At 32.6% G+C, this 14,855-nt stretch overlaps 1 protein-coding gene across 1 annotated transcript; it reads right to left on the bottom strand.

Moving 5' to 3' along the window:
- Positions 1 to 3,238: 3,238 nt before the first annotated feature.
- Positions 3,239 to 4,154, bottom strand: LOC105977050 (glutaredoxin-C6). The gene has a single exon (XM_013002312.2). The coding sequence runs from the start codon at positions 4,103 to 4,105 to the stop codon at positions 3,566 to 3,568; it is 540 nt and encodes a 179-aa protein (XP_012857766.2). The 5' UTR covers positions 4,106 to 4,154; the 3' UTR covers positions 3,239 to 3,565.
- Positions 4,155 to 14,855: the final 10,701 nt, after the last annotated feature.

Here is a 14,855-nt window from a genome sequence, read left to right as displayed (position 1 = left end):
TAAGTATATTAATATTCTCTTCACATTAAAAAAATAAATAATTCTTTTGTCATTTTACATACTGAATTTATTTAATCCCATGACTTTATATTATTTTATATCAGCCAACTTTTTATTTACAAATTTTCTTTGCGCGTGGACCTGAAAAATTAATCAACGACTGAGAATGCATACAAAGTATTGTCCACTTATTTAATTTGTTAATTATTTATTAAAATTTTTATTTTATTACATTCGACACCGACGTCTATGAAACTTGAAGGCATCCATTTCTTTCGGTTTACGTATTTCGTATGATTATTATTTATCACCGAAAAAAAAATCAAGAAAAAGGGAAAAGAATGAAAGAAATTGAAGAACCTAAGTTGAATGACTTGTAGCCACTAGCCCGGATACGAGAATGTCGACACGGCGAAATGGACACGGGAAACCCTTAATTATATCCCCAAAAATTCTAGATATTTACATAAACATTAACAAAATGTTGTTGCAGGCGGGCATATGTAATGGAGTTTCGGTTTCCGAAACACGAAAACACTTGTGCACGGAAATTTGGGTGCATCTTAGATGACAGGTAATAGGGATGGCCTTAACGGACCGTACAACAAGTTCTGGGCCTGGACCAATTTTGAGGAATCATTACATTTATTCAATGGACATTAACTAATTTGAAAGATTATTAAATGTATCCAATTTGGGTACAGTTGAAGACCAAAATCATCTCTCTCTCTCTCTCTCTCTCTCTCTCTCTCTAGATCTCTCTCTCTCTCTCTCTCTCTCTCTCTCTCTCTCTCTACCCAATTTGAAAATGGGCTTGTACATTAGTGGGCTTTGGGTCAGTAAATATATTAGTCAAAAGATGGGCCTAATGGTAGTGTAGAAAATGAATTTGAAGTTGGCCCATCATAATTTGGGTTTGACTCAGATTTGTTGGTCGTGTTTTATTTCATCACCTCATTAATTAAATAAATTAATTACGTATCTAATACATTTTGCAGCTCTACGCAAGAAAACATGGAACAAAATTAGGTAATAGACTCTTGAAAAAAGGTGGAAAGAAGGCCAAAGCAAAGATGACGTCAGCTACAACAAAACTTGGGGAACCACATATAAAGTACCTAATTAAAGTGCCTTTTGGAAATTGGAACTTTAATATATGTATATACATAATGTTGAATAATGACAATCTAATTTAAAACTACTTTAGTTGTTCTTTTGAGGGAATTATTCTATTTCTTCGATGGCGTCCTTCGTTTGCTGTCGTGTTATATTTTGAAGCTTTGCACGTAATTTTTTTTTTCAGATAGCTGACAGTAAAATTTAGTTCGTATGCAACTGAATTAAGTTTTTAACGAGCGGCTCACTTTTTACTCTCCTTAAACAATTGCTAAAAGCACACACATACATGCACACGAATTGTGTGTATATATACATATAGTTATAAATTGTGATATTGTGTACATACATCCAAGCTGTATTATGTCTTTGAATGATTAGCAAGTACTGTTTGAACTTTGAAAGGCAACATCCTCCTAGCTAGTTTATTAGGTTTCTTTTTGTGAGATTTTGAGTTGTAGATTCTTTCTTGATCATGTTCATGTTTTAACATGGGACCTACTCATTTGTGTTTCCAATAAACGGCTGCCACGTGTGATTCCATTTTAACAAAATTTGTCACACAGAGATTAGATTCTGGGCCTGTGTGGGGGGTGCACCCAACAGTAGAAGTTGTGGTTGTTGCTGTTGCCACAAGAAGATGTCTATTCCAAACCCAAAGGAAAAGTTAAAGCTAAATTATGTGTAATAATAACATTAATTAATTTTAAATAATAATAATATAAATGAACCATTGAGATTAAATGAAGTGGGGTTGAACTTCTTGCTCTAATAATGGACTTTATATATCCTATCTTCCCTTTTTCCTTAATTTGGAAAGATGTTTCAATTAGTGGGTTTGGTATTCATGGCCTTTTTACTTAATTAATTAATTTAATTATCAGTATTTTTTATAATACTCGTCACTAATTAATACGTTAATAAAATACTAAATGGAAATTAAACAAATAAATAATTGCAATATTGTATTTTCAATTCTGTAGTTCTTGTTCATCTACAATTTTCTTTTGAACAATTGCATCATATTAATGTCATCTAGGAATAAATTCTGACTGTGTTGGAGTTGAGAATATTCAACAATTTGGTTTTCTCTATCAAGCCTACTTGTGTGTGTGTGTATAAATAAATATATAAATAAATAATAATCATAATAAAATAGCAATCAGAACAACCTCTAAATTGTCTCATGCAATGCTGACAAAGATCTTTGTTAAATCATATGCCCCATTAAATGTCTGTTTGTCATACCCAATAATTGTATTTTTATTTCCCTTAAATTGAATTATATATATAGATCATAATCGTTATTTTTTTTTTCTGTAAATAAAATTCCATCAAAATATAAATCAAAATAGGGAAAAAAAAAATCCCACTGAGAGTATTTATTTATTTTTTGTCAAGAGCAACTGGGCATGGAATCTTTATTTCAACTTTTCCTTTTTCAATTCATAATTATTGTTGTCGATCAAGATTCCATTGATTTTTTTCTCCATCTGATGTAACGTGTCTTTTTCTCCCCTCCTTAATTTTGTTACATGTTAATTTTCGGAAGGCACATTACATGTGGTTATCATATTATATTGAAAAGAATCTTGATTACATTTCCTAAGTAAGACTTAATAAATAATTAATGCAAGCAAATTAGTAATTTGATTTTCTTAATGTTAGATCTATCATTGAACATACGTATGTATTATGTGTACTTTTTTGTTACTTTATTGCTCACAATTATATATTACACTTTCTTGATGCCTCCTAAAATATTCATCTTCTATTTATAAATTATATATTTTTTATATTTATATTCGAACAGTTATAAAAATTGTGCACTTGGAAAAAAAAAAAGGGAATAAAAAAAAGATTAAAAATAAAATAAAAAAGGAAAAAAACCTGTCAAAAGTAGCCAAGAAAAGCTGCAGTGTGGTCGTGTGGATGCCACCATAATTAGGACAACATTAAAAATCAGAGAAAAAAAATTCTTACTACTATTTAGCAGTCAAAAGTAGTTCGCAACAAACAATTAAATTTTGCCTTAGAATAATTTCCCAGGAACTATGAACATTAAACAAGCTCTCAAGAATATTCCTCCACAGTTGTTGGAATATTCATGTTAATATATAAATTTGCAATAAAAATTCTTATTATTAAAGAAATAGAGTACATCATTTTGTCACACTAATCTTACAAATTTTCATTAATTCCAATATTTAATATAGGTAAATCATAAATCATAATTTAACTTAAAAACTTCTGTCTAATTGCAAATACCAATCTGGGAAAACACTAATTCACAATCTTACAGCGATAATAATAATTAGAAGAATAATTGAGAAAACTACTTAGAAATATATTTTTAGTCTTTTTTTTTTAATGACTAATAAATCATGATAATAATACTAGTAGTAGCATCAATAATCACAAAATAATAATTATAATAATTAAAAAAAAATCAGCTAATTAGAAATTCATTTTTCAGAGCACCAACTTCAACAAGCTTAGGCACGAGATTGTTACTCAAGTGCAGCTCCATAAGGCTCTCCAGCCCACCGATGCACGCGCCGCCTATGTAAAGCGCCGGCGCTCCAGACGCGCCGCCGAGGACGGGGGAGGAGTGCTCGTCGCCGTTGCCGTCGGCGCGGGGGCTGAAGGCGGCGATCTCTTCTTCCTCCAATTCGATGACGGTGGGGTGGACGCCGATGGCGGAGAGGAGGCGGCGCATGACGTGGCACATGCAGCAGGAGGATCGGCTGAAGATGACGACCGGATTCTCGGAGATGAGGCGCTGGATGCGCATCTCGGTGGACTCGGCGACGTCGATCGCGAGCGGGGAGATGGTGGTTGGGGTGAGCTCGAGGCGGACTCCGCCGCCGCCGTCTCCAAGGTGGCCGTAGCGGCGGACGCCTTGCATCGCCACCACCAGGGAGAGGATCGTGTCAACGGTTTGGGAATCTGGGGTTTGAGAGGTGTGATTTTCCTCGCTGGTTTTCATGGACTGATGCCAAAGTAAATGAATACGTGGAGGAGAGAGGCTTGTGTGTGTTACTATATATGAAAAACAAATGAGGGGGTAGGTGGTGGGGTGGGGTGGGGGTGGGGTGGGTGGGTGGGTAAATTATTTTTTTGAATTTAATTATGTATTAAAAATGTATTATTGTCTCCTACTGTCCTACATATGGTTTTTTGATAGTAGAAAATACCTCTAATTTGGATTAAACACCTTAATGACGGTGTCGTATTAAAGTTTAAACTAATGAGTTTGACCCGTTAACATAATTTGTTAATTTGATGTAGATGATCTTACTTTGGGCCTTAGCTAATAAAACAATATAAAAAATAATTAGTGGACCTGTTGGATCGATTAACGGTGTCAATATTGAAAGTTAATTAGGAGACTGTAAATTTTATCTTTACTATATTTTTTTCTCCGTGCGATGCATGGGATATTATTTCAAAATTGAAAAAATTAATAATGTAGTATTATAAATGTTACATATTAAGATTTAACGAATCGAATTTATATCTGCATCTCTTAATATTTGAGATATATTGATGAAAAATAGGAGATTAATAATTGTTGAAAATTATAGTTAGAAAATTATTAGAGAAAAAAATATTAAAAATAAATAATTACAGATGTACCATTAGGGTAGGATTCTTCACAGTTTAGTTTCAGTTTTGATAATTGTTGAAAATTATAGTTAGAAATTAGTAGAGAAAAATGTTAAAACTAAATAATTACAGAAATACCATTAGAGTTTTTAGGGTTGCCCATCGTTTCTTTCTTTTATATATAAGATTATAGTAAAATTGAAGTAGAAATTGTGTATTGTAATTATGTTTATTACAATAGGTACTTTTAAATGTAAATTACAATTTATATGTAATAGAAAATTCAAGAAAGGAGAACTTATTAATTAAAGAAAAAATAGTTAATTATTTAGTGTGTCATCGGAAGGAGCAAGAAAAATAACATCAAGCGCAGGAGTAGAGAAATGTAGTAATACTTGCACTAGATGACAAATATAAAGATACCATTGATCTGTTTAAATGGTAATTAAACATGATACCATTTTAAGTAATGAAGTAGATTCTACGATTTAGCCCATCTTCTTATTAATATTTTATTATTTTTTTTAGGTCGAACATCTTGAATTTACCTATTTCGTAAAAAGAAAAGAAAAGAAAAGAAAATTAAATTAAATTAAATTAAATTAAATTTAAATAACTAATTAAATAAAAATGAAATAGTAAAATATTGCCAATCAAACCAGCCATGAATAATGTGATGAGTGGCAAGTTCGTGATTGGCTAGAAGTAAAATCAAGTCAAACTCTAGCAAATAATAAATTGAAAATTACAGCAATATTCCAATTTCCAAGGACCGAGAAATAATTAAATTATTGCATATTAGTACAATATGGTGACCAATCGTTTAACCGACGTTGAGGGACTTATTATAGAATAAAATAAAAAAAAATCATATATTTTACGAAAGGGTTGACCTCAGTTGCAATTTCATGGAAGTTGGAAGAAAACGACACCGTACCCCTTGAGGATCTAGTCAGAGAGTATCCGATACTTCTCCGCAAGGCTGTGTTTGGTTGGTATTATCTCCGTGCACCGAAATTATGTAAAATAAACGAAGACCATTAATAAGTTTATTAACTAATTAATTTTGTAACTGCAATAAATCATTGGTCTATTTTATATATTTTTAAAAAAAATTTACTGTATAAACATTTATTATGCATTCATCCAGATTTAATTATTTAACTTTACTAAAGAGTAAAAATTACGTCTAAAGTAAATTCGGATTTTTTATTATTAATTTTTTGATCCATTTTCTACCAAACGCAACCTTACAGGAATCGACCTTGGCACATGGATGATGGAGTGATAAGTGATAAAGTGTGGTGCTGACGTCATCATGACCCTACAGGCTGGACCCCACAGAGGCAACAGTGACGCCACTTGGAGTATCCCATGTGTCACGACAAACACTGCCTCCGTTCAGTATGACATCATCGTCGCCTCTCCACGTCATCCCGTACGCTGCATTAGACACGTGGCAGTAAATTTACAATTTTTTATTTGTTTTTCTAATTTCGCTTTGGGCTTTTGGTTATGGTAATCTTGTGCCTTTGAGCCCATCAAATATTATAAAGTTAAAAAGGGTAATTATAATTGTTAACCAATCCTTTTGGGTTGATAAAATAATTTTGAATTAAATATACTTATAAAATAAATTTTATATTGTGTATAATTACGGGAAGTTAGATGCTACACCCATTTATATGCACGTAACTGACACTCAGGTGTATGTGTGTTAGTGGGAGGTTAATTAACCTCATATACAGTTAACGATCTTTTTGTGTAAATAACCAAATGTAACATCTAACTCTAACATAATTAAGTGTTTGCGTAAAATTTTAAATTAAGGAGAGTTCGATATGATGCAATTAATTTCTGATTCATACAATACTATATGAATCTAGTGTGTGTGTGTGTGAAATAATAATGGAGAGAAAGTGGTGGCCTTCATATGTGGGAAAGAAGGCCCACCATATAAAAGAATATGCAATTTGTGCATGAAAGTCATGTTAGGCTTATTTGTGAACCGTTGATGGTGCTAAATTTGGTGCCTGCCACGTTTGAATTTAAATATAGTTTTATATTTTATTTTTTATTTTTTTACATTTAATAATTGATTGCGTCAAAGTAGAAAGAAAAAGTTCCTAAAATAAGAATTTAATTTACATTCCAATTGTTGGTTCTAAATTCGATTAGTGTTAAATTCATCACTATCAAATCTAGGGTTTCTTTTGATTTTCTTGATTAATTAATTAATTGGCATTAATTAAAATTCTCTTACATTTAGTTACCATTTGATTCTTTTGTCAAATCAAACGATCATATGATTGATTGACGAGTGATCACGATTCACAACACATAGGTTAAAAACAGGGGAAAAAATGTAGCTTTAATTTGTGACCGTAGGATTAAAAACAAAAATCATCATCTTTCGACCGAAAGTAGAAAATATGATGGACATATTTACCCTCAAGAAAATATGTTTGTAAATAGACCATGCAAAGCAAAAGTGTAATATATACGTCAAATCATCATCGTCTTCGTCATTGATTGCATCACCTCATATTCTCATCAAACCAAACTTACGTTTCTTGTATTTCATTTTCTCTTTTTCTTTTTAATTTTTGTCTGGTTAAATGAAATCAATAATTAAGGATGTAAGAGTGTGCATAAAAATCACGACAGTTCAATTGGATTTTTTATTTATAAATAGTGCACGTTATATAAAGTGCCAAATTAATTAAAACTATGTTATTAAAGAAAAAGAAGGTGAAAAAAAAAAAAAAATTTTGTTGCATGCATCATGCATGCATGCATGTGGTAGTGAGTAGTGACAATTCTTAATTTGTACTCTACTAATTAAACAATGGGACTTAAAATTGATGTATTCAAAGTCATTTAACATAAATTAGGTTTTATATATTAAACGATAAATTGATGTGTCGGCGCCGTTGGTTTTCGAATTTTACGGTGGTATGGCTGACGCACACCCGATCGAAATGACACTTCGATTTTGCTCTCTCTCTCTCTCTCTCTCTCTCTCTCTCTCTCTCTCTCTCTCTCTCTCTCTCTCTCTCTCTCTCTCTCTCTCTCTCTCTCTCTCTCTCTCTCTCTCTCTCTCTCTCTCTCTCTCTCTCTCTCTCTCTCTCTCTCTCTCTCTCTCTCTCTCTCTCTTTTAATTTACAACCAATTTTATGTGGAAATATCTATATTTTTACATTTGGATGGCAGAATTACAAAATTGGAATAAATTTTGTCCTTTAGTTGGGCTTGAAACAATATATTTTGTGCTACAATTAATTAATTAAAGTGTCGTAAGTTTAAATTAAAGTCAAAACGTAAACGACACCCTAAGCTTGTATTAGTCCCAATTTGTCTTTGATAACGAAATGATTAGGGAAAAGAACATAAAAAGTGAATAAATGGTGTTTAATAATTAGCTTAATTTGGGATTAATTAGTTTTGCAATTAGCAATGCTTCTTGAAAGTGACTTCACATGTCAGCGCTAATGCGATGAGAACCATGATATGTGGGACAACTTTATGGCATGTGGGGGGTGGGGGGTGGGGGGTGGGGTAGGGGGTGGTGATGATTATATATTTATATATATATTTGCAGTTTTATGAAGCCATTAAGTACTTCGTCACTTTCCAATAAATTTTTATTTGTATAAAAAATAAACATAATAATGATGGGTTATGAATCTTATTCCTTGTATTTGAATCTTTGACCAAATGAATCTGATTCAGACAACGACTACCTACCCTTACTTATGTACTACTAAAACAAATACAGACCCCTTCTGTTATAAGTGGGATACTTTCATCATTCTTTGCCAAGTGTCATTTCGTTTTTTAATCTTAAATCAATAATTATTTGGCCGGTAAAAAAATAGTGTTAGATATAAAAAAAAAAAAAAAAAAAAAACTTATGTAATTAGGGGTTAAATATAGATGTGAAGGAAGCATCACAGCAAATAAAAAAAAAAAAATCTTTGTATTTTTAGTGGTTATTAGTTCATCATAATAAATAAATTTGTTGGAAATCAAAAGAAAATAAGAATTCAAAAAATAAATAATAGAAGCCCAAATATTAAATGGGCTTTATATAATTATACTAAAATTCCATCAGAAGATAATTAGGCCCATTGAGCTTCTCAGGTTTGTGTTCCTTGTCTGAAAAATACTTTTCCTCATGAAAAATGTTCATGTATATATATATATATATATATTCTTTTTATTTCGTTGGGAAGGGTTTCTAATACATTATAATGAGCAAACGAATTTATTTCGTTGTCGAATAGATATCGTTGGCAATACATTTTTTTTATCTCACAATGCTTGTAATTAGTTGGCACAAGTATTTCATTGCCAATAACATTTGCAATGCGCAAGGAAATTATTTTCATCGCAAAAGATATGCACAATAGACAACAAATATTATCGTTTTGCCGAAACCTGAAACTTTTGCAACGAGGTACAAGTTTTTTTGCTTAAACAATGAAATTGACATCTTAGCTAAAAAAATTGTTTCCAATATCACAAGTACTTGTATATCTAACTGAATATAAAGAGGAATCAGAGATTAATAGCAGCAGCATCCCTCATCTCTGTTGTTAGCAGACATCCTTTCTTCTCGGCTGAATCTAAGACGGCACTGCATAATCGAGAAGATAGTGTAAGCTAAACTAAATACAATTCTTAGTTGCTATCTGATCAAATGACATATTTAAGAAATTTAAGGTAGCCAATTATTGGCAGAAACATAGCATTCCATTTTTGCACACTTGAGTAAAAATTTCGGATAATAATACCTTCATTGCTACATCACACAAAAGTAAATTTCTCGTTACTAATAGGCAAATTCGCAAACTATGTTCCTTATACTACCCTAAGAAACAAGAAAATTACGATACGGACCAACTTACTTGGACAGAAATTGTTCCATACTTGTGGCAAAAAAAAAAAAAAAAGGCAATACCATTTCTAAATGGGCACGATCTCTGATGCTCCTCCCTCGATGCCCTGTCGACAAAACCATTTTTTGTTTTCTTGTGTGGGCATAGGGGATACAAGCAGGTATAAACTATTCTAGGCGCCACCCTAGCATCAAGTTTTCTCTTAGGAGAACGAGTTGTCGGAGTTGGATTGGGAACTTCCTCTGTACCAAACTCTAAAACAGCTTGTATGCCTTTATCAGTGAAGTCAAAATCTCCAGAACTGTCACAACCAAGAAAGGCAGAAAACGAAAAAACGAGCCAAGATTGTAATAATAGAAACTAAGGAATTTTAAGTTCATAATATCAAATACATGATTGAATCTTATTTCGATTAATTCAAATTGTAGTAAACTTACTCAAGTACTGATTCAGGAGCCTCCGATCGTGTCATATCTGCATCGGATAATGGTTTTCGCAGTAAAAGAACTTCAGCCTCGTTACCCTCGTTGTTCCAACAATCTTTGCAAAGACAATAATCCCCACAGAATATGTTCGATGCGAGGCACAGGCATAAACTGTAAGAGAACAAATTTATAAACAGTTAAATACAAGGGTTGGCTGCATAATTAGAACTGATTATAAGAATGTTGGATCTACCTACTTGTCTTTTGGGCATTGTTGCTTACAAATGCAACGATTTGAAAAGATCAGGGTGCTGTTCTTCCGTTTTTTTGATCAAATCACTCGTTTCTTTGCTTACATCAACCATGGCGAATTTCCGATATCGTTTCCCTATTTTTCAGATTCAGTAACACCGTTTCCACAACCTTGAACCTGTTAAGATGATTGGATTTAAAAAAAAAAAAAAAAAAAAAACTCTGTCAAGGTAGTTTTGCAGCTCTCAGTCGAATGGAAATTCGGAATTAATTCCACAATTCAAAGTTTATATAATCATAATCAAATGCAACCCTAAAACTGAATGTTGTAGATGAATAAAATGATCACACAATCACAATTTTCAAATTCACCCCCAAATAAACCAAAATGTATTAACAAGAAGTTGACACGGAATTCGCAACTGGAAAGTCGGAATTAATGCCACAGTTCATAGTTTACATCATCGTTCTCAAATTCTATACCTGAAATCGAATGCCGTAGATGAAGATAATCACACAATCAAAACCTGTAGAACCAATTTTCAAATTCACCCCCAAAATTTTTTAAACCAAAAAGTTGCCACAATTGAAAAATTACATCATCGTTCTCAACTGCGAACGTAAAACCGAATTCCGTAGATGAAGATAATCACAGAATCAAAGCCTGCCTGCAGAACCAATTTTCAAATTCACCCCCAAATTAAACCTAAAAGTTGGCTCTCTACAATAACTGAATAAGTTGACATGGAATTCACATGAAATCTAACCAAATTAAAAGAGGATCAAGGAAACAGAATCGGAAATTCAGAGATAATACATACACATTACAGATATATACATACAACGATAGAAATAGAATGGATTTCAGTAGTGATAGTTTCGAGCTTGCATGAATTAGGGGAGAGAGTCTCTGCATTTTCCTCTTACTCTCTCTCTATCTTCGAATCTTCTCTGAGATGATCTTTTTCTGTTTTATATTGACGAAAACTGTTCTTCCATTTTTTTGATAAAATCACTCGTTTCTTTGCTTACATCAACCATGGCGAATTTCCGATATCGTTTCCCTATTTTTCAGATTCAGTAACACCGTTTCCACAACCTTGAACCTGTTAAGATGATTGGATTTAAAAAAAAAAAAAAAAAAAAACTCTGTCAAGGGAGTTTTGCAGCTCTCAGTCGAATGGAAATTCGGAATTAATTCCACAATTCAAAGTTTATATAATCATAATCAAATGCAACCCTAAAACTGAATGTTGTAGATGAATAAAATGATCACACAATCACAATTTTCAAATTCACCCCCAAATAAACCAAAATGTATTAACAAGAAGTTGACACGGAATTCGCAACTGGAAAGTCGGAATTAATGCCACAGTTCATAGTTTACATCATCGTTCTCAAATTCTATACCTGAAATCGAATGCCGTAGATGAAGATAATCACACAATCAAAACCTGTAGAACCAATTTTCAAATTCACCCCCAAAATTTTTTAAACCAAAAAGTTGCCACAATTGAAAAATTACATCATCGTTCTCAACTGCGAACGTAAAACCGAATTCCGTAGATGAAGATAATCACAGAATCAAAGCCTGCCTGCAGAACCAATTTTCAAATTCACCCCCAAATTAAACCTAAAAGTTGGCTCTCTACAATAACTGAATAAGTTGACATGGAATTCACATGAAATCTAACCAAATTAAAAGAGGATCAAGGAAACAGAATCGGAAATTCAGAGATAATACATACACATTACAGATATATACATACAACGATAGAAATAGAATGGATTTCAGTAGTGATAGTTTCGAGCTTGCATGAATTAGGGGAGAGAGTCTCTGCATTTTCCTCTTACTTTCTCTCTCTATCTTCGAATCTTCTCTGAGATGATCTTTTTCTGTTTTATATTGACGAAAACTGTTCTTCCATTTTTTTGATAAAATCACTCGTTTCTTTGCTTACATCAACCATGGCGAATTTTCGATATCGTTTCCCTATTTTTCAGATTCAGTAACACCGTTTCCACAACCTTGAACCTGTTAAGATGATTGGATTTAAAAAAAAAAAAAAAAAAAAAAACTCTGTCAAGGTAGATTTGCAGCTCTCAGTCGAATGGAAATTCGGAATTAATTCCACAATTCAAAGTTTATATAATCATAATCAAATGCAACCCTAAAACTGAATGTTGTAGATGAATAAAATGATCACACAATCACAATTTTCAAATTCACCCCCAAATCTAACCAAAATGTATTAACAAGAAGTTGACACGGAATTCGCAACTGGAAAGTCGGAATTAATGCCACAGTTCATAGTTTACATCGTCGTTCTCAAATTCTATACCTGAAATCGAATGCCGTAGATGAAGATAATCACACAATCAAAACCTGTAGAACCAATTTTCAAATTCACCCCCAAAATTTTTTAAACCAAAAAGTTGCCACAATTGAAAAATTACATCATCGTTCTCAACTGCGAACGTAAAACCGAATTCCGTAGATGAAGATAATCACAGAATCAAAGCCTGCCTGCAGAACCAATTTTCAAATTCACCCCCAAATTAAACCTAAAAGTTGGCTCTCTACAATAACTGAATAAGTTGACATGGAATTCACATGAAATCTAACCAAATTAAAAGAGGATCAAGGAAACAGAATCGGAAATTCAGAGATAATACATACACATTACAGATATATACATACAACGATAGAAATAGAATGGATTTCAGTAGTGATAGTTTCGAGCTTGCATGAATTAGGGGAGAGAGTCTCTGCATTTTCCTCTTACTCTCTCTCTATCTTCGAATCTTCTCTGAGATGATCTTTTTCTGTTTTATATTGACGAAAACTGTTCTTCCATTTTTTTGATAAAATCACTCGTTTCTTTGCTTACATCAACCATGGCGAATTTCCGATATCGTTTCCCTATTTTTCAGATTCAGTAACACCGTTCCACAACCCTGAACCTGTTAAGATGATTGGATTTAAAAAAAAAAAAAAAAACTCTGTCAAGGTAGTTTTGCAGCTCTCAGTCGAATGGAAATTCGGAATTAATTCCACAATTCAAAGTTTATATAATCATAATCAAATGCAACCCTAAAACTGAATGTTGTAGATGAATAAAATGATCACACAATCACAATTTTCAAATTCACCCCCAAATAAACCAAAATGTATTAACAAGAAGTTGACACGGAATTCGCAACTGGAAAGTCGGAATTAATGCCACAGTTCATAGTTTACATCATCGTTCTCAAATTCTATACCTGAAATCGAATGCCGTAAATGAAGATAATCACACAATCAAAACCTGTAGAACCAATTTTCATATTCACCCCCAAATTTTTTTAAACCAAAAAGTTGCCACAATTGAAAAATTACATCATCGTTCTCAACTGCGAACGTAAAACCGAATTCCGTAGATGAAGATAATCACAGAATCAAAGCCTGCCTGCAGAACCAATTTTCAAATTCACCCCCAAATTAAACCTAAAAGTTGGCTCTCTACAATAACTGAATAAGTTGACATGGAATTCACATGAAATCTAACCAAATTAAAAGAGGATCAAGGAAATAGAATCGGGAATTCAGAGATAATACATACACATTACAGATATATACATACAACGATAGAAATAGAATGGATTTCAGTAGTGATAGTTTCGAGCTTGCATGAATTAGGGGAGAGAGTCTCTGCATTTTCCTCTTACTTTCTCTCTCTATCTTCGAATCTTCTCTGAGATGATCTTTTTCTGTTTTATATTGACGAAAACTGTTCTTCCATTTTTTTGATAAAATCACTCGTTTCTTTGCTTACATCAACCATGGCGAATTTCCGATATCGTTTCCCTATTTTTCAGATTCAGTAACACCGTTTCCACAACCTTGAACCTGTTAAGATGATTGGATTTAAAAAAAAAAAAAAAAACTCTGTCAAGGTAGTTTTGCAGCTCTCAGTCGAATGGAAATTCGGAATTAATTCCACAATTCAAAGTTTATATAATCATAATCAAATGCAACCCTAAAACTGAATGTTGTAGATGAATAAAATGATCACACAATCACAATTTTCAAATTCACCCCCAAATAAACCAAAATGTATTAACAAGAAGTTGACACGGAATTCGCAACTGGAAAGTCGGAATTAATGCCACAGTTCATAGTTTACATCGTCGTTCTCAAATTCTATACCTGAAATCGAATGCCGTAGATGAAGATAATCACACAATCAAAACCTGTAGAACCAATTTTCAAATTCACCCCCAAAATTTTTTAAACCAAAAAGTTGCCACAATTGAAAAATTACATCATCGTTCTCAACTGCGAACGTAAAACCGAATTCCGTAGATGAAGATAATCACAGAATCAAAGCCTGCCTGCAGAACCAATTTTCAAATTCACCCCCAAATTAAACCTAAAAGTTGGCTCTCTACAATAACTGAATAAGTTGACATGGAATTCACATGAAATCTAACCAAATTAAAAGAGGATCAAGGAAACAGAATCGGAAATTCAGAGATAATACATACACATTACAGATATATACATACAACG

Source organism: Erythranthe guttata, chromosome 1, assembly GCF_056151865.1.
Source record: "Erythranthe guttata isolate IM_541 chromosome 1, IM_541, whole genome shotgun sequence".
NCBI lineage: Eukaryota > Viridiplantae > Streptophyta > Magnoliopsida > Lamiales > Phrymaceae > Erythranthe > Erythranthe guttata.
This window is presented reverse-complemented; position numbering and strand designations above follow the sequence as displayed.

Coding starts and splice junctions, on each gene's coding strand:
- LOC105977050 (XM_013002312.2), bottom strand. CDS start 4,105: ATGAAAACCAGCGAGGAAAATCACACCTCTCAAACCCCAGATTCCCAA.